The sequence below is a fragment of the Protopterus annectens genome, chromosome 13.part0, assembly GCF_019279795.1.
Source record: "Protopterus annectens isolate FY-2018-M chromosome 13.part0, PAN1.0, whole genome shotgun sequence".
In the NCBI taxonomy this organism is placed as follows: Eukaryota; Metazoa; Chordata; order Ceratodontiformes; family Protopteridae; genus Protopterus; species Protopterus annectens.
The window spans coordinates 709,793,264-709,815,328 of record NC_056747.1 but is presented as its reverse complement, the minus strand read 5'-3'; the positions used below and the strand labels follow the sequence as shown (position 1 = coordinate 709,815,328).

The following is a 22,065-nucleotide window of genomic DNA, read 5'->3' as shown; positions in this document are numbered from 1 at the left end:
TATGGGTCTGATAATCAGTAGCTGTAAAGACCCTACTATCCATGTGTGAAGGAAGAAGCTTAGAGGGCTTATCAGTAGAAACTGAAACAGATGTGTCAGCAGAGAATTGAAAAAAAAAGTTGCAGTCCTCAGGCACCTTGTAGAACCTATCCGGTTTCTTAGAGACAGGTGGCTGAGGGTCTGGAGTTTGAGGTTGCTAAGACGGGAAGAACTGCAGATGTCTTGAGTGACTCAGCCTACAAAAGTTCATAGTATCTTTTCTGAAAGTCATATAATTGGGAGCATTCCAACTGGAAATACTTCATTATGCAAGCTACAGAATCCCCAAAGGGCAACTCTTCAAAAGGAGAATCAGAGGTCAAAGAACCTTCCTCTTCTGAAGCATAATCCAAGGGAGAAGGAATGTGAGAAGAGTAGGCAAAAGGGATTCATCTCCAGAATCCAAATCCTCATCCAAGGAATCTGGTTCCCTTGCTCTTTTAACAAGATTAGAAGGGCAAGAAGGAGCAGGGACTGATACCTCATGAGGTGGCTTCAAGGCCATCAAGGCATTGAACAAGCCTGTGCAAAATCTTGCCATTCTTGTTGAGGTTCTTAACTATGGGAGAGAGATGCTTTGATTTTTTTTTCTTCCTTCTTAAGGAGGCATCTGTCCTAATGAACTTTAAAATATGGTTCCCCTCGATGTCTGGAGAACATTTTCGTAAAGTTTTGGAGGACATGTGAGAATTCAGATCCGTGCCAGCCTCCAAAGGGATCATGGCAGAGGAATCCGATACAAACACCTGGTCTTCAGGACTCTCATTTTCTTCTAGAAAGGCATCTAGTGGAGGCTGGACAGCAACAGAATCAGGCCTAAACTTCTTGACCACCTTATCAGATGGCTGTCCCCCAGGGTGAGAGGATTTAGCCATAGTACCCTCAGCCAGCAACTTAAGATGCTGGTTTTCAAGATTGATGGGCAAGAACTACAGAGAGTCTTGGAGACAAATGTTTGGTAGCTAGAGCACTGTGTATGGTCATGGGAAGCACCTAAGCAAAAGGGTGTTCATGAAAATCTTTATGGAGAATCAGCCTCCCACACTTGACTATTTTCTTTCTTGGATAACATGAGCTGCAATCAACAAACAGGAAAAAGGAGAAGAAACCTCAACAGTGCACTTGGTAACCAGCACAACATAAACGTTCAGACTGATGTTCAACAATGGAGTTTGAACTGTCAGCAAATGAGCTCTAGTTTACTGTGTCTATACATGACCTTTATAACCTACTCCCTGTGTGAGGAGCATATTTGTGACGTACTATGCCTATAAGATCTAAAGGCTTTTGTATACAGTTCTGACATTCCCTATCCTTGGCAGGAGATCCCCTCTGTTAAGAATACTGCAACTGTGAAAAGGAGATCTGTTGTTATGGTAGGACTTTACACAACTGTGCTTTATGGTTCCAGTACTCTTTTTTTTTTTTCAGACGTATCTGAAGGAACAGTATGTGTAGTTTTACTTATCCCAGAAGCAAAGATCATGTACCTTGTATTATGCCATGGCATTTGAAGCCTGTCAAAAATCTGCAACCACTAGGGTGCTTGATGTTCAAGACTTAGTTGTTCATCAACCACTTAAGCCTTTTAAATCTGTAATGTACTTGCTGATCGTTTTATACTTTGTAGTTTGCCTTTCAGTCTGTATTCTGTTGAATATTGTAATTTAAAATTTTTGTTTTTGTCTTCTCTTGAGTCCCCCCTGGAAATGGGCATTATCCAGCAGGGCTAAGCTGTTTAACAATCTGAAATAAACAAAATACTTCTCTCATTTAGCCAGTCTGTTTTAGTTCTTCAGTGGTCTTTCTCAACACTTATTTGCTTTGTTTTAGGGACACAACCAAGAACTTGTATTTGCCAGTGTAAGTTTAAAATTAGAGTGGATTAGCATTCCATGCAAAACTGCTTTATGCCTGTTATTTCCCTGTATAGGCTCTCGCTACATGTAATCCTGAGTTGTTTGTGGATAGTAAAAATGAATGAATGAATGAAATATTGCATGTTCTGTAGTCCTATCTCGCCTTCATTCTTACTGTTGGAATCGGAGCCGAACCTGGGCTCCGACTCGGCCATACTGTAGCTCAAAAGCTTCTTGTTGGCTAGTGGCTAGGAGGTATCCCATCATGCATCACTACTGTTCCCCAGATCTAGTTTGCTGCTCATTCAGCTCAGACGTGATTCTTCTTGGCTGTGGCTAATTGCTATTTTTCAATATTATTCTTGTCATTGTTGGATAATATTTTATTGTCTTGCTAGTTTTGTGTTTATTGCAGTCTGTCTGTTTTGGACTGTTTGCTGCTTATTTCTCTTTGTATTTGTTGTACGTTGTTTGGCCATTCTTCTGTTGGCCTTTTTGGTATCCTTGCATTGCTAATCTCCTGTGCGGCCGCTTTCCCTTTGGGCTAGGCCCGTTTAAGTTAGAGGACCTAGTCCTCATTCTGTTTGTCTCCCGTTGGCTAGGCCCATTTAAATTAGAGGACCTAGTCCTCTGTTCTGTTTTCCATTTCTCCCTGGACTAGGCCCATTTAAATTAGAGGACTTGGTTCTCTGTTTATTTTCCTTCCTCTTAGGGCTAAGCCTATTTAAATTAGAGGACCTAGTCCTCCATTTATCATTTTCTCTGTCTACTTGTGTGTTTTGCAGATTGTGCTTTGAATTATGTCTAAAGGCACTAAGGATCATAAGCCTTCAGGCTTCAAAAAGTGTACTAAATGTGCCCAGATGATGTCCTTGACTGATGGGCATAATTAGTGTGTTTACTGCTTGGGGAGAGCTATTCACCACCAACAGTCTTGCCTGTTTTGCCATGCATTCAGTCCTCGTGTTCAAGAGAGGAATAACAAACTGATATTGAAGGGACTATTAAAACATTCCTTTGAGGAGGAATTGACATCCTCATCGTCCAGTTCTAAATCTCCTTCCTCCTCCAAAAAAGACAGACCTAAAACTACAAAAAGGCGGCCTCCCACCCATTCTGTTTTATCAGAGCCGCCAGACAAAATTGCTAAAGTGGCTACACCCTCTTCGGCTCCACTGATTTCGGTGCCGACAGAGGTTAGCTTAGTGGATCCATCAGTCTCGGCTCCAGGAACTTCAGTGCCGATAACTGACACTACATCTCGGAGCTGGTCATCTGAACATCAACTGGTTTCACCGACTTAGGTCGCCTATATTCCAGCAATCTAGATCCTCCACTCCATCTTCCAGGTCCTCTAGGAGCCTTTCTGATGAGGACATCAAGAGAGTGGTGCATAGACTGCTTCAGACCTTGGCACTGACAAATTTTTCAGCTTCGTCTCAGTCATTTCTGGAGCCCAATGTGCCCCCACACTGATCGATGTTCCTCCTCCAAGCACCTCTGAGCTTTCAGAGCCATAGTTGTCTGTGCCTCCGGTTGTGGATAGGTCGGTCCCAGCAACCTCAGTTGGTTTCTCAGTTGATATCTGCTCCGACCTTTTCGGTGCCGTCCACAGGGTCCAGGGTCCTCAGTTATCTGGCTAGACCCAAGGGGGACACTTCAAATCGAACTTCGGTTCCGAGCCTTCCTCTCTGTGCTTTGGCTCAGGTGAGCTTGTACCCCACATCAGCCTCGCAGCCCAGTCTCCTTGGCACCGAGGGCTGCCTCTGCATCTTAGGAGTGGAGGGCATCCTCGAAGCCGGAAGGATCGGCCTTCGAAGTGATGCGTCTGCTGTCCAGGTCTTCAGCTCCATCCAGAGGTACCAACACTCTTCCCCCTAAGGCGCCGACTTCATTCTCAGCTCCCTCTCTCTCCCAATACAGTAGAGACCTGCATTCGCAGGATACCTCCATGAGTGGTCTCAGTCTTCAGAGGTCTCTCCAAAATGCCTGTCTGAGGAACCACCTAGGAAGAAAACTTGTAAAAGGAAACATGTTGACTCCCCTGATGAATCTATTACATCAGACACTGACCTCGAGGAGTCAGAAGGGTCCCCCAAGTCGTCCTCTGATATCTCATTCGCAGATATCCTTGAGATCCTTAAACAGAGAGGTGGCTGGCCCACCATATCCCCTTCTGATGAGTCAGTGTACCTGAAGGCTTTTGGGTCTCAACCCTCCGCCTCTTGGGTGTCTCATAGGTAGATATTAGGCTATCTGCCCTAGGGCATTTATAAGTCTAGCCAGAGTGTATTTGGCTTCCGCCTCCCTATTAGATTAGCCTACTGTGCCTCTGTAAAGTAGGTCACAGAAGGTATCCTTTTAAGATTAGTTTACTGTGCCTCTGTCTAGCAGGGGCACAGGAGAGATCCCAGGGGTGAATTTGCGATTTCCCATCCACGCGTCCAAATTTCGCTTGAAGAGGGTCAGCGAGGGGCTATGTCTAACATGAATTGGGATTCTATTCCAGAGTGAGGGGAGCCTCTGGGAAATGTCTGTCTCACCAGCATGTTCTATTTATTTTTGTGCTGAGGTTTAGGTCCCTGGAGCGTGTAGCTCTAAGGGACTTGGATTTTTTGAAGTGGAGCATGTCCATTAATTCTGGGTTTGACATGGCTTTGTACGTCAGGCATAGATCACCTCTGAGTAGGCGGTAAGCAACTGAGTAGAGCTGGAGTTTCTTTAGTCGAGCTGCATAGGACATCTGTTTGTAGCCCATGATCCTCTTAGCGAGGTACTTTTGGGGTCTCTCCAGTTGCTGCAGGTGTCTGGTATGGTACATCCCAAAAGGGGCATTCTATTAAATTATGGTCCTGATGAGTGACGAGTAGAGGGGCACAATGATCTCTCTTGATCTAGATGCAAACCCTTTCGTGATAAGGTGGGCTATATAGAAGGTCTTTCCTAACCACTTTGGCAATGTGATTATCAAAGGAGGGATTACTATCTACGTTGGTCCCCAAATCTCTAATTACTTCTTCCGAACTTAATGGATTGCCACCTATGTGGTAATTTGTGGACACCTTGTTTTTCCCAAAGGGGATGACTATGCACTTTTTAACATTTAGCTTGAGGCCGTGGCTCTGGCACCAAGCATCCGTCTCTGTGAGACCCTTTTGAAGGATGCTTGTGTCAGCTGGAGATTCGATTATGGCCCCCAGTTTGCAGTCATCTGCGAACTTTGTCAGCCATAATCCCGCCGTGTTAGCCTGAACCTCAGAGAAGTATATACCGAACAAGAGAGGTCCCAGAACTGAGCCCTGTGGGACGCCACTTGTAACTGGTTTGGATTCGGACATGGCACCTGCGATTCTGACCATATGGGTTCTATCTCTGAGCCAGTTTGCAACCCATCTTGTGATATAGGGGTTGATATTTAAGCTGGTAAGCTTATTTATGATGCCTGAGTGGGGTATTGTGTCTAAGGCTTTTGCGAGGTCCAGGTAGGCTGTGTGGACTACCTTGCCTTCATCTATGGCTTTGGTAACTGTTTCAAAGAAATCAACTAGGTCTAAGAGGCAATATCTGCCCTTAACAAAGTCGAATTGGGTAGGGTCCAGTGTCTGGAGGCTCCTAATGTCTTTGTTTATGAGTTCCATGATAATACGCTCCATAGCTTTACAGACCAGACTAGTCAGCCTTATGGGGCGATAGTTTCCGGGGTCCGTTGTGGCACCACCTTTGTGGAGTTGGGACCACTGTAGCTGTACGCCATTCTTTGGGTACATATCCTGTAGTAAGGCTAAGTTTGAACAGTGACTTAATGTGAGGGTTCAGTTCTTCTTGGAGCTCGTGTAAGACACAGCCTGGAACACCGTCCAGTCCCATAGATGCTGTGTTTTTTGCTTTGGAGAGGGCAGCTTTCACCTGTGCATCTGTGATGTCAGAGAGGTTACATTCAGTTGGGATAGGCATTTGCTCCTTTGGGGGGGGGGGGGAGTTTGCGCTGAATCTGTCTGCCAGGATGTTGGCTATGTCTGTAGGTTCGGTATATTTTGTACCATTATGCAACAATTCAGAGCATATCTGGGAGTTTCCGCCCATGTTCCTGACATAAATAAAGAAGGCCTTGTGATTATCTTTAGTGTCTAGGGCAATTTTTCTTTCGAAACTGGTCTTTGATGATTTTATGAGGGATTGAAGTTTCTTGCTAATACTGATCAGAGATGCCTTCCCTTTTTGGGATTTTTCTCTGTCATGTAGTAGCTTCCTCCTCCTGTTGTATAGCTTATTTATGGCCGGGGTCCACCAGACTGGTCTCCTGTTTTTGGAGGAGTGAGTCTTGGTTTTATTTGAGATAGCACGATCCATGCATTCCTGCAGGTGCTCATAGAATGCATTTGTAAAGGATTCTGTGGATTGGGCTGTATTATCCTCTGGCCCAGGGGCTTTGAAGGATTCCACCTCAGTCTTGAGAAATGCAAAGTTGGCTTTTGAGAAATTCTTTACAGTGATTTCCTTGGCTGGGGATGGAGATGGGATATGGATGTCCAGGGAAATTTGTTTATGGTCTGATCTTACCAATGAGGGGTTTACCTCTGGTGTGGAACATAGTCTCCCCATGTTGGTGATGACCAGGTCCAATATGTTCCCTCTTGTGGGAGTGGTGACCAGTTTTTCCATTGCATTAGAGTTTATAAATTCAAGGAACCGTTGGGCGAGGGTGTTTGGGCTTGAGTAGTTTTCCCAGTCAATGTTTGGGTAGTTGAAGTCACCCAATAACATAGTGTTTGGAGAGACCTTCATATTCTCCAGTGTTCTCAGGAATGCCAAGTGGGGTTCCTGTAATAGGGAGGGTGTTCTGTAGCAGGCAACAAACTGAAAGGCAGTTTTGCCCGCTGTTAGTTGCACATGGATGGTTTCCGATGCTCTGTGCAGTGCCACTAACCTGGAGGTGTAGGTATCTTTGATGAATATAGATACTCCCCCTCCTTTTGTGCTTCGGTCCGAGTTTTGGGGCCGAAACGCATGGTATGAGTTATAACCTGGTAGTGCTGGGGTGCTCTCAGGAGCCTTGAACCAGGTTTCTGTTACTGCACAGACATTGATTTTCTCCATACTGAGGAGAGTCTCAAGTGCGTGCATCTTGAGGTTTAGACTTCTGGCATTGAGTAGCATTACCTTTAGTTTTTTTATCTTTGGGTTGTCTATGGAGGTGGGTTTGTCCTTTGAGCCTTGCCTAAAAAGGCACTATGGGGGTGGCAAGAGCCTTGGCCAGTATACGAAAGCCTAAGGGTGACAGGTGCAAGCCATCCCTAGCGAAGCAACATGGCTTGTCGAGCATGTCATCCCAGGCTGACAGACACTGGATCTCCTTTGAATGACACCAATACTTTAGCCAATTGTTGAAACTGATCATTTGTCTTTATACTGTGGCATCATTCTTGGTGAGGGCAAGATGCTACTCAAGGTCAGGGTCATACCAGCCTGGGCTACATGGTCAGAGAGCTCCTCTGTCTCTTTTCATGTAGTCCAGGGAGGTACGTCTCAGGTCATTCACACCAGCATGGACAGTGATGGAGTCATACTTGTACTTGCTTTGGAGTGACCTGAGTGCTTGCGTTATGTGGCGGATCCTGGCACCCGAGAGGCAGCGTACAGTGACCTTCTCCTTGTTCAGTCTGGTGAGCGGGACGTCAGTGTGCCGGACAATAGAGTCCCCTATAACAAGTGTATTTGGCCTTAAGGGCTGTGACTGTGAGGCATACTGATTTTGAGAGATATGTGATTTGTTGGTATTGTTGAGGGGTGGTTGTTGCTTGGATATCTGCTTAGGAGGTCTTTGCTGTTTAGGCAGATTTTTATTTAGAGCCTCCGAATATGGTTTTGTGCATTTGTGTTGGGTATGCAGATGCAATAGGTCTGTGTGAGACTGGATTTGTGGTGTGGGTGGTTGCCTTTTCCTCCTGACTGACTGTGCCAGTCTTGGGTTGAGAGAGCTCTGCCTCCAGTTTGGCTGTGTAACTGCATCTCTCACATGTATTAGTTTGTTGGAAGGAGGAGAGGGTTGTCTGTGTACATAAGGCAATTGTAACATTGCCTCAAAATTCCCAGATTCACCAGCTGGACTGGAGAGTAACCTTGAAACTGACCCTTGGACATACCAGATTAGTTATAGGGAACTGTTTTTTTTACTGATCAGATTAGGGAAGGGAACTGATTTTTCACTTTATCAGGAAGGACCAATCGGGAGTCTAATACTTATGAGAAGTCAAGGAGGGTGTAGTGCTTTAGTTAGTGTTTCCTTATAAGAGATGAGCAAGTGTCCTCCTTTCGACAAGCTACTGGATTTAGTAAGTCAAAAGGTGTGAGAATCTCCTGATTCTGTGGAACCAGTTCCTAGAAGACCAAACAAATTTTTGTCAGCATCCCTGGACAAGGACTTCCTAAGGATGTACCAGTAGATGCCATGGTGGTGGCGGCAGCCACCAAGAAGGAACATGCCAAAATTTCCTCCACTGTCCATCCACCGAACAAGGAGTCTCAAATGATGGATAGGTATGGGAAGCGTGTTTTTTCTTCAGCAGATTTTGCACTTCGATCGCTGATCTTACCTATTCCATTTCACAAGGCTCCAGCGAGATCTCTTAAAAGAGCTCGGAGATACTCTACAGGATAATGTATCTGATGCTTTATCTCAGAAGGTCAATGCACAGATGTCTACCCTTATTCTATTGTGAACTCTTTCATGAGGCTAATTTCGTATGCAGCGGATGGAGCAAGTAGGGCAGCGGGTTCAGGAGTCTCTCTCAGAAGACACTCCTGGATGCGTTTGTGTAATTTTGTGGAGACCCTTTAAGTCTCCTTTTACCAATGCCCCATTTGACAGATCCTCATTGTTTGGAACCAAGGTAAAGGACACACTCACCTGGTGCAAGCAAGAAGGAAAAACCCTATCTGTCGTGGGAGTCCATTTGTCCCGTCCCTTCTAGACCCTTATCCCAAAGGGCAGCAAAATGTGGTTCAGAAAATTGCAGAGGTTTTTTCAGGACGCACAAGGTGATCTCTTCTCCAGAGGCAGAGGAGGAGGAGGAAATAATAGTAGAGGATGCCCGCAGAACCAGGGAGACCATGATTCCTTTCGTGGTCATCCCTATCAGCACTCTTGAAAGGATGCCCGACTGCGCGTCTCTGGAGCCAGTCGGGGGTCGTATTTCTTTAATACCCCCTTGTCTTGAGTGACGACGTGCCAGGCTTCTGGGTATAAAGATAATTACCAAATGTTACCATTATTCCCTTCTCTTCTCCACCCCTTCAGACCAGACGAATCCCAGATGTGCCACCCAATCACAGGGATTCAGCAACTCTAGAAATCCAAAAGTTGCTTGTGAAGAGAGTCATCCAATCCATCCCTGCAGACCAAGTAGGATTAGGAACTTACTCAGGATTCTTTTTGGTGCGAAAAAGAACAGGGGACATGAGACCCATTTTGGATCTCGGCAAATTGAACGAATCTGTACAGAAGTCCAAGTTCCGAATGGTCACCTTACAGTCGATACTCCCATTGTTAGGGAAAGACATTTGGATGTGCTCCATAGATATCCAAGATGCTTAATACCACATCAAAATGGACAGGGCATCGAGGAGACACTTACGCTTCCAGCTGGGAGCCAGTCATTATCAGTTCCGTGCCTTGCCGTTTGGTCTCACCACAGCCCCCAGGGTGTTCACCAAAAGTAAGGCAGTGTTTACAGCTTACTTGAGATGTCAGGGATTCCAAGTGTTTCCATATCTGGACGACTGGCTCTTGACTGCATCTGTTGTTACAGGCCAGGGGCACTACCATTTCAATTTGCCTGCAGTTAGGAATCACAGTAAATTGGCAAAAATCTGCATTGTCGCCTTCTCAGCAGGTAAATTTTATTGGCGCCGAAATAGACAGCGTCTCAACGAGGGCTTACCTTACCATGGAAAGAATTCAGTGTCTAAGGGAACAAGTCTTGAACTTACTTCCACTAAGAAAAGTCAAAGCAAAGGTGGTGCTCAAGCTATTAGGGACCATGGCTTCCACAATAACACTAGTTCCATTAGCCAGACTGCACATAAGGGTCCTGCAGTGGTTACTTTTTGCCCAGTGGTCACTGCAGTACCTTCCTCTGTCTCAACCCATCCTGATAACAAATTTATGCAAACAGGATCTTCGTTGGTGGACTCAGACCAGCAATCTAAACACAGGCAGACCATTTGTCACCACCCCCCGTTGCCACTGTGACCATGGATGCCTTCCAGATAGGGTGGGGGGGGCATTATCTAGGGTGAACAGTGCAAGGCACATGGCAAGATCATGGGACTCATTTGCATATCCAATGTCTTGGAGATGAGAGCAGTGCTTCTAGCATTGCAAGCACTTCACAGCTTTCTCCCTCTAGGGACGATTGCAATCCACTCGGACAGCATGTTGGTGGTATGGTACCTAAACAAACAAGGAGGAACCAAATTTTACCCCCTCTGCTGAGAAGCCCTACAAGTATGGGAGTGGGCAGTGTCTTCCCAGCAGTTTCTGATAGCAAAGCATATCCCGGGGAAATCCATAGTCATAGCCAACAGGCTCATCAGGGCTATTCTGATGCCTCACGAGTGGTCTCTCAACACATGCATTGCGGAACACATTTTTCACAAATGGGGTCAGCCTTGCTGCGATCTTTTTGCCACCCCTCTCAGTGCCAAATGCAGCAGCTACTGTACCCTGATTCCCCCGGAAGGGGAAGCACCAAGAGATGCACTCATTCACGATTGGCCCTCTGGACTTCTCTATGCTTTCCCTCCCTTCCCCCTCATATCGAAGGTAATTCAGAAAGCAATATCCTCGGGAAGCAGAATGATCCTAATTGTTCCTTACTTGCCTCAACAGATTTGGTTTCCCTTCCTCAGTCCTCATCTAAAGGACGAACCATGGACTCTAGATCCAGTGCCAGATTTACTGACGCACATGTCAGGGGCGTTCCATCCCTCCCCACACCCACAACTTGACAGCTTGGCCGCTCCAATTCCATCCCTAGTCAGGCTTCATGACTTTTCTCCCGAGGTTGTACACATCCTGTCATATTCTCACAAACCTTCTACCAGTGAATGGAAGAGGTTCTCCTTTTGGCCCTGTGAGAGGAACCTTGATCCTTACACAGCTCCCATTTCTGCCATTTTAGACTTCCTCTCGCAGTTATTCAACCAAGGCTCAGCAGCGGCAACTATCAAAGTACAGTTGGCAGCCATCTCCACCTTTCATGTTGCTAATGAACCTAATCTTACAGCTCATAGGCTTTGTAGAGCCTTCCTCAAAGGGACCACTTTGCTAAGACCCCCTGTCATGGATCCTGTGGCTCCATGGAATTTGAACTTTGTTCTCCATAAACTTACGTCAAGTCCTTTCGAACCTTCAGCAACATGTGACCTCAAGTTTCTAACTTGGAAATCTATACGTTTAGTGGCTATCACTTTTGCAAGAAGGGTCTCTAAACTGCAAGCTCTTTCCATTAAGTCCCCTTATTTGGTTTTTCATAAAGATAGGGTCTCTCTGCGGACAAATCCTTCCTTTATTCCTAAGGTTTCTTCTCAAGCCAGCATTAATCAGTCTGTTGAGTTGCCTGTGTTCTTCCCTAAGTTTTCTAAGAAGGCAGAATACAAATTCCACCAATTGGCTGTGCATAGACAATTGTGCTTTTATCTCGACAGAGCTAAAGGTTTCAGAAGGTCAGATCAGTTGTCTCCTTTTCAGACTCTAGGAGGGGCCTTCCAGTTTTTAAAGTTACACTATCTCACTGGATTTAGAGTTGCATTTCATTTATCTATTCCTCCTTCGGTAAAGATCTTTCTTTCAAGATGAAAGCTCATTCTTACCAGGTCTGTGTCTACCTCGGTAGCCTTTCATGCTAGAATCCCAATAGACAGCAACATGAGCTTCAGCTCACACATTCATTACTGACTACAAATTGGATGTGGCTTCTAGGCACAGGTCCTCCTTTGGTTCCCCAGTACTCAGAAGAATTTTTCAATGAGCCACCCAAGATGAAGTTGCTAGGGACGCTGTTCCAAGAGTAAGAATGAAGGCGAGATAGGACTACAGAACATAAAGAAGTTATGTCCTTACCATAACGTTTGATGTTTGTAGTCCATCTCACCTTTCATTCTTACGAACCCTCCCTCCTGCCCCCTCCTTGAGGACCTGTTGGTAGAGTGCCTACTACTTTTTTTAGTTAGTCCTTTCAATTTGGTTTGTTCTTTGTGTCTGTATTTTGTCCTTGCAGCAAACAAGATCTGAGGAATAGTGATGCATGATGGGATACCTCCTAGCCATGAGCCAACAAGAAGCTTAAGAGCTACAGTATGTCCGAGTCGGAGCCGAGGTTCGGCTCCGATCCCAAGAGTAAGAAAGAAGGGCGAGATGGACTACAAACATCGAACGTTATGGTAAGGACATAACTTTTTTTTTTTTTTTTTTTTTTTTTTATAAATGTGAATTGACCTAACTTAATGTTTTTATTACAGAGGAAAATTCAAGATGAAAATATCAGGAAGACTGAGGAGGAACTGCAGAAGCTTGATAGTATAATTGAGCGTGTCAGAGAAGTAAGTATTTTTTTGTAAACACAGTAGGGGAACTTCAACCAACAAGAATAGGTCACGTGAATATGTTGGAAAATGTTTCATTAAAAAAACAAAGCGATAATCTCTAGTGCCTCAGCTATACAAGCCTTTACAGAGTATGCAAATATTCCCTTCCCCACATACATATTACGTACATCTCAATTTCTTTCAATAAACAGTAGGGGAACTTTTTCATGTCTTTTGTCATTTTAATGAATAAACAAAGGTACGGATATTTGCATTCCAGTAGGTGCACCCATTTATTTGTGACAGTCACACTAAAGTTAATCATTGTTGATTTTTCCCTCCATAATGAACCCTCTCCCCACTTTGTGGTGTTCGTTGTTCCTTGTTTCACTCCCCTCCTCCCTTAATCTTTCTCACTTCTTTTTTTCCCCCATCTTTGTTAGTTTCACTATCCCTCCCATTTATACTGTTGCTGGTCAGGACAAAGGCTGATTTCTGTTCTGTTTAACTATTTCCTTATTTTCCCACTCCTCATGTTGACTTCTTGTTACTCAGTCACCCTTCTTTCCTTCCCTCCTCCAGTTTGATGCTTTGTATGCTTTAATCATTCTACTCATTGGCAACATTTGCCAACTGAGGTTTCCTTTCTGTCTTACCTTGGTTTAAATCTATCCCTAGCAAACAATATTCCTGGTTGTGCTCAGATTTTTGGATCTTAACTTATTCTGTTAGTCCACTTTGATGGGATTTTGCTGTATGGTGGATCTAGATTGGCAAAAGACTCCTCTCCAAGTGCTCAAGCTGCTTCATTGCTCCCATAATACACTTGTCCCCAACTGTGTCTTCAGATCTCATTTGCTACTTCTGGAAATTAGATAAAATCTCCGCCACTCCAGACAAGCTTCTTTTATATCTGTGTTTTTTATATATTTTTTTCCAAATGTTTTAGCATAGTTCCTCATATTATATTCCTCTCTATTTATTTAGTGTTGAGGGGCATTTATTCCTTCTTGCTTTCTCGCAACTAGGTGTGGTAGGCCTAGTCATTTCTATCAGTTTTCTGTAAATATCCTTTCTTTGGTGATTTCTCAAGTATTGCTCCTACTGTATTGCTGGTGGTGTTATTACTATTGGGGATTTTTTTACTCTAATCAAACATGGACCAGGGCTTCAGAGAATGTATCTGAAATGTACATTGTCCCACCCTGGATACCTATGATCTCTGCCTGGGGATCAATAACTTATTGGCCTTCTCTAATATCAACAAGGACTTCAGCCTTCATTCTCTTCAAGAGAAAGAACAAATTAATACTTAAAAACATCTCCTTCCTGTCTCCTCTCAGGACTATAACAGGGAGAAAGACAAAAATATAAACCAAGAGAGAGAGAGAAATATAAACCAAGAGAAAATTAATAGGGCAAACAAAAGGAAGAGAGGGGACTGGAGCATACTCAACCTCAGGCTTTTACTCTTACTAAAATCCCCCAAGCCACCCCTTCCTATAAAGCCTTTGCTCCTCCAACTTCGGCACCATCTCTATTTCTGGTGCCAAGGCATTCTCACACCAAGCCAATTATTATCCATGATTGTTTCTTCAGGATGACAGCCAGCAGTTTTGTCTGAGATTAAACATTCTAAGTTACTCCCCTCCAAACTCCCCTCTACTTCCTCTCTCAGATTTGCTAAGTTAGTGTGGAGCGCTAAAGATTTTGACTTGGAAAAGATGATGCGAGTCTTTTTTTTAAAGGCTCAAATCAACATGGGTGGTATCCCACCCTCCTCAGTATCTAAGGTGGAGGTTGGCCTTTGGTCTCCCTGGAGAGAAGCTTCTTCACCGGTACAGATTTTGGCCATACGTCAGAGAAAAGGGAATATTCTGAAAAATGTCATCTTGGACATTGCAAGTCTGTTGTTTCTGCCATTCAGTCTCCATATTTCAGAACTCAATCTTGCCGGTCCCATCATTTCAAATGGTTAGCTACAAGACATGTAATCTACAACATGAAGGTTTTATACAAATATTAATAAGAACAAAAGTTGTTTTTGTTAGTTACTTCAGTCACTTCAGTGTACTTGTAAACATTCAACAAGCAAAGAGTAGAATAATACAATTTACTCCAGACTCAAACTAATAAAACTTTTATTACAAAACATAAGCAGTTTCACAGTTGAACCAACTGCTTCCTCAGTCTGAAGTAGTTGGTTCAACTGTGAAAGCGCTTACATTTTGTAATAATAAAAGTTTTATTAGTTTGAGTCTGGAGCCATCGTATTGTTGTTTACTTGGTGGATTCATTTTTGTGCTGAGTTAGAATATTTATCCTGATCCATTGGATTCTTACTTCTACTTAATGACACAAAATGGGGGTATATGCTTTTACAGCTAACACATCAGTTTAATACAGTCAACAAAATTCCAGTCTTTCTTCATCCACTTCTTGCAAAGCCACATTTCACATGTCTATTTCTATATCAAATAGGATTGATGCTTTGTAATCTCCTATTTCTTCACTAATTTCACTGTGTTGCTGGTCTTCTTGATCCACTCCATTTCCCAGCACCCATGTCTGGTTCAAGTTCAAGGTTCACCTGGATGTTCATCACATTGATCACTGATGCAGTAGCTTTAGCTATATGGGTTGTATTGTGCATAGTAAATAAAGCCGGACAGCTTCCAAAGCTTCGGCACCTTCTGCATGCCCAAACTGTCAAGCAGTTCAAGCTGACCTGACTAAAAGACAAGTTTGGGCATGAAGCCTTTTAGAGCTTTACTGCTGCCGAAGATTGTGTTCTTCTGAGGCTTTCTAGGATCAACAGTCTGCTTGTTCTTTTGCTTGGCAGAGAAGTTATTTTTGAGGGAAAAACTTCCGTTTTCTTAATTTTATTGCTTTCCTCTTCGTCAAAGTTATTTTACAGCTAGGAATATGTTGTGTTTTAATGGACTGTCTCGAGATTGTAACATACTTTTAAATGGAATAGTATTTTTTTCTCTCAGTCTAAAAGTAGTGTAAACTAACTCAAAACATATTTTCTATGAAGAAATTGCATTTAATTTTTCCTTTCTGGGAGGACATAGTGTTGTAAAGTGCTTTTTACTGTGTTTTTTCTGTCAAAAATTAACTTCTATGAACTGATAGTTTTACTGGCAATTGCTGCTTGTCTTCCTCAGGAGCAAGGTACCATTTTCATCTTGGCCATGGAACAGACTAAAAGTTCCACAGTCAGTCCTTCTTTCAGCCACAAAAAGGAAAAGTTAAGCAAACAGCCTTTGCCACAACAGCAGGCTAGTAATTTGCCTTAGCTACAGGTGCATGACTGTGCTGTGGTCATTTGTTGTACCTCAGACCACTCATATTTTACCCCAGACTCTGGTGTAGCACCTATGGACTGGGGGTTAGCCACATCACCTGTGGCTGTTGGAGTCACCTAAGTGGGTAAGGGAAAGCCACTCATGTATCCTGAGAGGGGGAACAGGGTAGGTTTATTGGGTATGACTCAGGGTTTAATTCAGGCAGTTGCTTTTTCTTGTAAAGTAGTTTCTGGTTAAAAAAATGGAGGGATTCCTTTTTTCTTAAACAAATTAAAAATTCTGAATCTGAACAGGAAGATGCAGGGATGGATGTAGGGTTTTTCCTCAGTTTCTTGATTCAGGCTTATAGGAGAGCTCAGTGTCTGATTTTCCCTGGTTTGGGGGGGGGGGTCTCTCTCTCTGAAACTATTGCTAGAATGTGCCAGTGTTTCAGGGGGAGAACACCGAGGCTTCATTCCCTTGAAAAAATACTATGAGTTATTACAAAAATATTTTCCCGAACCCATTCCTCCTGTTATTTCTACTTTAGTGGATGTCAATGTTACTGCCTGCAATTTTCCTGATAGTCCGCTAGCTGCCCCTAAAAAGCCAGATAGGATGTACAAATTTTCGCAGTCTTTTAAATTTTGTACACTGTTCCCAAATCTGACCCAGAAACTATAGATCTGAAGTAGTTAACTTCATTTTATCTGCAACCTATGGGTATTCAGATCCATATAGGATCCAAGCCGGCAACTTATTTTCTAACATCTGCTCCGAGCTCCTCCCCCTCCCCATAATGCGCCACCATCTCCTGCCTTCCCTCAGATCTCGTTTGCTGCGCCATAGTGAGAATCATGGTCTCCTTTGCTCTGAGCTCAGGCATAAGTAATTTGGGATTTTTCTTCCTATTTTAGTGTGTCTGTGATCGTTCGTGTATCCTACCTCCCCCATTAGTATAATGCTTTGTTCGTCGGTTAAATAAAAAAGTTTTTTTGTCTCGTCAGTTGCTGTTAGGCCCACTTTCCCTCAGCATGTGTGTGAGTTGTATTCTTTCTGTAGGGAGTGGCATTCAGTTTTGGACTATGGCTGATCAGCCTAAATCATTCTTCAAAAAAATGCACAGTGTGTGGCCACAAGCGCTCACCGGCTGATGGTCTCACACTGTGCGTAATTTGTTTGGGAGTGCCCCATTTATCTACCCAGTGTGCTATCTGTGCAAATTTTAACCCAAGAGCCCTCAGGGATCGAAAGGCCAAATTGGTTGCCAAGGTTCTTCTCCCTGCATCTATGCTGAATTCTGCTTCGGCCTCGGTCTTCGGTACTCCCACCAAACCTCCCACCCAGACAGGGACTCAAACTCCCGCTTCTTCTGGTGCTGGAGCAGACAAGGAAAAAGAAAGAAAAAGACAGAGAAAGGAGGAGGGATAGGCCTCGCAAGAGATCCCCGGACAGGGAGCCTTTTCTTAGCCCTCCTAAGACTTTGAGGCCAGTTTCTCCACGACTCCGATCACCCCATTTCTTGCCGGAGCCGCTGGAATCTTCGGATCCGAGGACTTCCTCACCCTTACTGCGCAGACCAGCCAGATCCAAGTCTGTTGCTTCTTTGCGATCGACTCTGAGCCTATCGGACTTAGACATGGACAGGATGATGAGATTTCTTCAAGCCCAAATACAGATGGGAGTCTTGCCAGGCCCCTCTCCCTCTTCAGGGAGGACCTCCATGCCCTTTTTCCTCCCCACCTCTCCTTCCCCGATCCATGCGACTGCTTCGGAGTTTTTGGATCCGAGACTCTTTGGAGCTGGCAGCTCGGCGCCGACTGTTCCTCCACCCTTGACTCCAGCTGTTACCTTGATTTCCTTGAATCTGGGTAGTTCAGATACGGGTGATTTTTCGGAGCCGTGGACAGGGAGTCGGACCCAAGGGAACGGATTCTTCGGCTCCAGCTTGTTCGGATCCAAACCCGTTCCCTTGGACCTCAGGCTACCCTCACTTAAGCTCTGATCCCCGCTTCGGACCCGGGGAGGGCTTCTTCCTTGTTGGGTACCAAGGAGGTATGCTCTCCGTCGGTGTTCGAAGTGGTGGAGAGGGTTCTCTCCCAGGGATTGAGACCCCAGCCCATCTCCTCGGATTCCACCCAGACCCCGCTGGATTTGGCGTTGAATGCCTTCATCCTGTCTCAAGGACAGTCCATGCCAGAGGACCCCCAGGTTATTCCTTCTGAGGAACCGCCTGCGGCTCATGAGTCCTCTTCGGAGTGTCCCACTGAAGAGGGCAACTGTAAGAGCAAGTGCAAAAGGAGGCACTTGGACTCCCCTGAGTCCCTCACTACGGACACAGACTTAGAGGAAGGAGTAGGTTCCCGCAGGTCACCTCCCAAGGATGTCTCCTTCGGAGACATCATGGAGATTCTCCGCCAGAAGGGAGGTTGGTCAGCCCCAAAACCTTCTACAGATGACTCCATGTTCCTAGAGGTGTTTGGCACGGGCCCATCTACTTCCTGGGTTTCCCCGCCAGCGGACCTTATCACCATGTGGGCATGGAAGGAGCCTGACACCGTAGAGCCCATCCCCAAACGCACTGCCAAGATCCTGTCTCCTCCCACCGACAGACAACCATGGTCTAAAGGAGCCCCCATTGACACTATGGTGGTCGCAGCAACCACCATGAAGGAACTAGCATAGGAGAGTTCCTCAGTCCACCCTCCGGACAAGGAGTCCAAGTCAGTGGATAGGTTTGGGAAGCATGTTTATTCATCAGCGACTTTTTCCATTCGTGCGCTGAACTATTTGGCACATGTTATCCGGCTTCAGCCAGACCTTATCTCAAAATTCGCTGAGTCGCCTCCAGGGTCCTTATCACAGCAGGATAAACAACTGTTCTCTGCAAAAATGTTGACTCTGAAGTCTGTATCGAACACGTCCATGCGTCTCCTTTCCCACGCTACAGAAGGAGAGGCTAGGGCAGCTGGGACAGGCGTAGCCATGAGACGTCACCCTAGCTCGGGTTGTGTCCGTTTGCAGACCCTTTCAAGGTGTCATTTATTACTGCTCCCTATGACGGTTCCTCCCTTTTTGGGAAGACAGTACGTGACACTCTTGTCCAGAGCGAAAAAGACTGGAAGACTTTGTCTGCCATCAGGATCTGCTTCTCTAACCTTCAGCGATCCTTTTCTAGGAATCAACGAGGGCAAAAGATGATGTGGTTCTGGAAATCTCAGTTTTCCCGGTAGTCTCAGGACAACTATTCCCCCAGAGGCAGAGGGGGACTGGATCGACGCCAACCCAGAGGTACAGGGGGTCCTAGGAATTTTGGGTCTAGAGAACCTTTTTCTGACAGGCTCTCCCAACAGCCCTGATGGGTTGCCAGACTGTCCTACTCTGCAGGCAGTCAGGGGGAGATTGTCGTTGCACCCAGTGGCATGGGAGTCCATAACTCTAGATCGTTGGGTGCTACAAATATCCAGAGGCTACACTTTCCCATTTGTTGCCCTGCAGGGGCCTACAAGACACCTCCTGGATGTTTCTCCCGCTCACAGGGAGACCGCAGCTTTAGAGGTTTTAAAGTTACTTCAAAAACGAGCCATCGAACCGGTCCCCATCGGCCAGTCCAATTAGGCGTTTACTCTAGGTTCTTTTTAGTGCCAAAAAGACGGGGGGATCTCAGGCCCATCTTGGACCTGTCAACCTTGAACCTGTCTGTCGCCAAACAAAAGTTCCAGATGGTCACCTTATAGTCCATTCTACCTTGTCTCCGAGAGTGTGACTGGATGTGCTCGTTACACGTCCAGGATGCTTCTACCATATCAAAGTCCACAGAAGCTCCAGGAGCCAGTCACTTCCAGTTCAGCGCCCTACCCTTTGGTCTCACCACAGCCCCCAGGGTGTTCACCAAGGTAATGGCAGTCGTAGCAGCTCACCTGAGGCTTCAGGGAATTCAAGTATTTCCATATCTAGGCGACTGGCTCTTTGCTGCGTCCACCAAGCATCTTCTGTGTCTGGCCCGAGACTACTTTTTTCTCTTGGCAGATCGATTGGGGATTACAGTCAATGTTCACAAATCCCAATTGCAACCAGTACACGTTCTAGACTTCATCGGGGCACAGCTAGACACTTTGCAGCTAAAAGATGTTCTTCGTGTTTACCTGTTGAAGTCATTACATTTGGGTAATCTGCTGGCAGGTTGCCCTCAGTCAGCCTAAATAACAAAGTCTTGAGTCCTGCGTCAGTTGCTGTCTCCTCTTCCATGATGGCAGGTCGTCAGGGGTATAAAACTTGCAGCCGACTCCATTTTAACCAGTCTTTCTTGCTGTGCGGTGCCCGAAGCAGAAGTAATTCACAAGTGCCGGTCGGCCGACTCCTGAAATGTTTGTTTTCGAGTTTCAGAACGGAAGTCTTCAAACTAAAGCTAAGTACCCTGTTGGGGAAACTTTTTCTTGCTCCTTACCAATGTCAGTAAAAGTTAATAATTGTATTACTTGTGGGAAGCAAATACCTCATAAGGATTTTCATTTGTATCGTATTCTTTGCCTAGGCCTGATCACAGCGTGCCTTGCTGTCGGTTTTGTGCTAAATTTAACCAACGCACTATTAAGCATCGGTATATTTTTGCTTCTAAATACTTTGGTTCAAGATTTAACTATCCTGAAATGTCGGTTAGCAATCCGACTACCGGAATTCACAAAAAATGCAAGGAAAAAGACAGACAGACTATCTAGGTCCAAAACAGACGACGAAGCTTCTCTTAAGCCAGTCGACGGTTCGCCGGTACTCTGTGAGGCACTTTCGCAGCCCCTGATGCCCGCTACTTTTGAGTCGCAGGCCTCTACTGAGACCCATTTGGAGTCCGGTATGCCGCGTGATTCTCCAAGTATTGAACCTGCGGATGTCTCTCCCTTGGATGGGTCCAGAGCTGCTGAGCAGGAACCGGCTTCTGAGGGTGTTTTCAGGCCTCAACATTTGTATATTAAACTGATGCCATCATCAAAAAAATGCCAAAACCTACTTCTGTGTCTAAAAAACCGACGCATGAGCCACGTGCTCTGGCCCCTATGCCTAAAAAACAAATGATCAAAATGGCTGAGGATTCAATTACCTTGATCAGGGGTTCCCAAACCCCCCCCCCCCAAATGCTAAGAGGCCTAGGCAAGGCCCTGATTATGAATCTTCAGATCAGATTTCCATTTCTTCTGATGAGGAATTTTCTATCCCACCTTATGAGGACACTGATGCAGAGGAATCCATCCCTTCTGCTTCTCCTCCTGAGGGTTTTTCTTTTGTTGAGACACTGCATACTTTAAGAGAACATTTTCATTGGGAGAGTCAGGACTTTTCAGAATCTAAAAAGAGGCTTAGGGATTTTCTTCCTTAGCATAGGCCGTTGGCTATACCTCCTGTATTAGACATTGTTGATGTTTTCTCAGAATCCAGCATGGCTCCTGATTCCCTGCCTCCGGTTCCTAGTAAGCCAGACAGATATTGCAGGGTTCTTGACTCCCACAAATTTCTTTTCAAAATCCTGCTGAAACTATTTCTCAGGATCTCAAGGGTGTTAAGGCTTCTACAGCCAAAAATCCTACCCCTTCACATAGAGACTCCAGGGCGCTGGATAGATGGGGTAAGAAGGTTTATACATCTGCAACCCTTGCAATCAGGGCTTTAAACTGCCAATTTCATATGCTTAAATATTATCAGCATGTTATGGGCTTACTGAAACAGAAAATGATGATGATTTCTGATTGTGTGGAAAATAGAGTTACAGGATTTATTGCATTCAGCAGAACAGGTTGGAAAGCATACTTTGCAATGTGGTTTTGATTCCTTGGAGGCCTCTTGCAGGGCTGCCATAATTGGATCTGTGATAAGAAAGCATGCTTGGCTCAAGGAGCAAAATCTGCCTGATCATGTTAAAGCTAAATTGTTGGATGCTCCTTTACAGCAGGACAGTCTATTTGGTAACAAGACAGAAGAGGTTTTACAAAAGATGGAAGACAAAGCTGAATGTATGCAAACTGTAAAAGATTTCCTGCAAGTGCAGCCACCCAGGTTCAGCGGGCACTGGCTTTCTAAGAATTGGTCCTTTCCAATGTCCAGCAGAGCTGCTCAGGCCAAACCCAGATGCTCCAAAGGCTCCATGTTTCAGTCACAAGGATCTTACATGACAAAGCAATGGGGTGCCTCCACCTCCAAATCAGGAGGTGGCAAAACACCACCCTACAGTAAACAATCTCAGTTACTTTCCTCTGTCATCTCCAAGCACTTATCTTTTGGCAGCCCCTTTGGGGGGAAAA

At 45.1% G+C, this 22,065-nt stretch overlaps 1 protein-coding gene across 1 annotated transcript in view; it reads left to right on the top strand.

The window, feature by feature from the left end:
* SPAG5 (sperm associated antigen 5) overlaps positions 1-22,065 on the top strand; it is a 958,852-nt gene that overhangs the window by 810,340 nt on the left and 126,447 nt on the right. Inside the window, exon 11 of the mRNA XM_044054398.1 lies at positions 12,420-12,500. Coding sequence (XP_043910333.1) covers positions 12,420-12,500 — 81 coding nt within the window. The remainder of the gene's footprint in view (positions 1-12,419; positions 12,501-22,065) is intronic.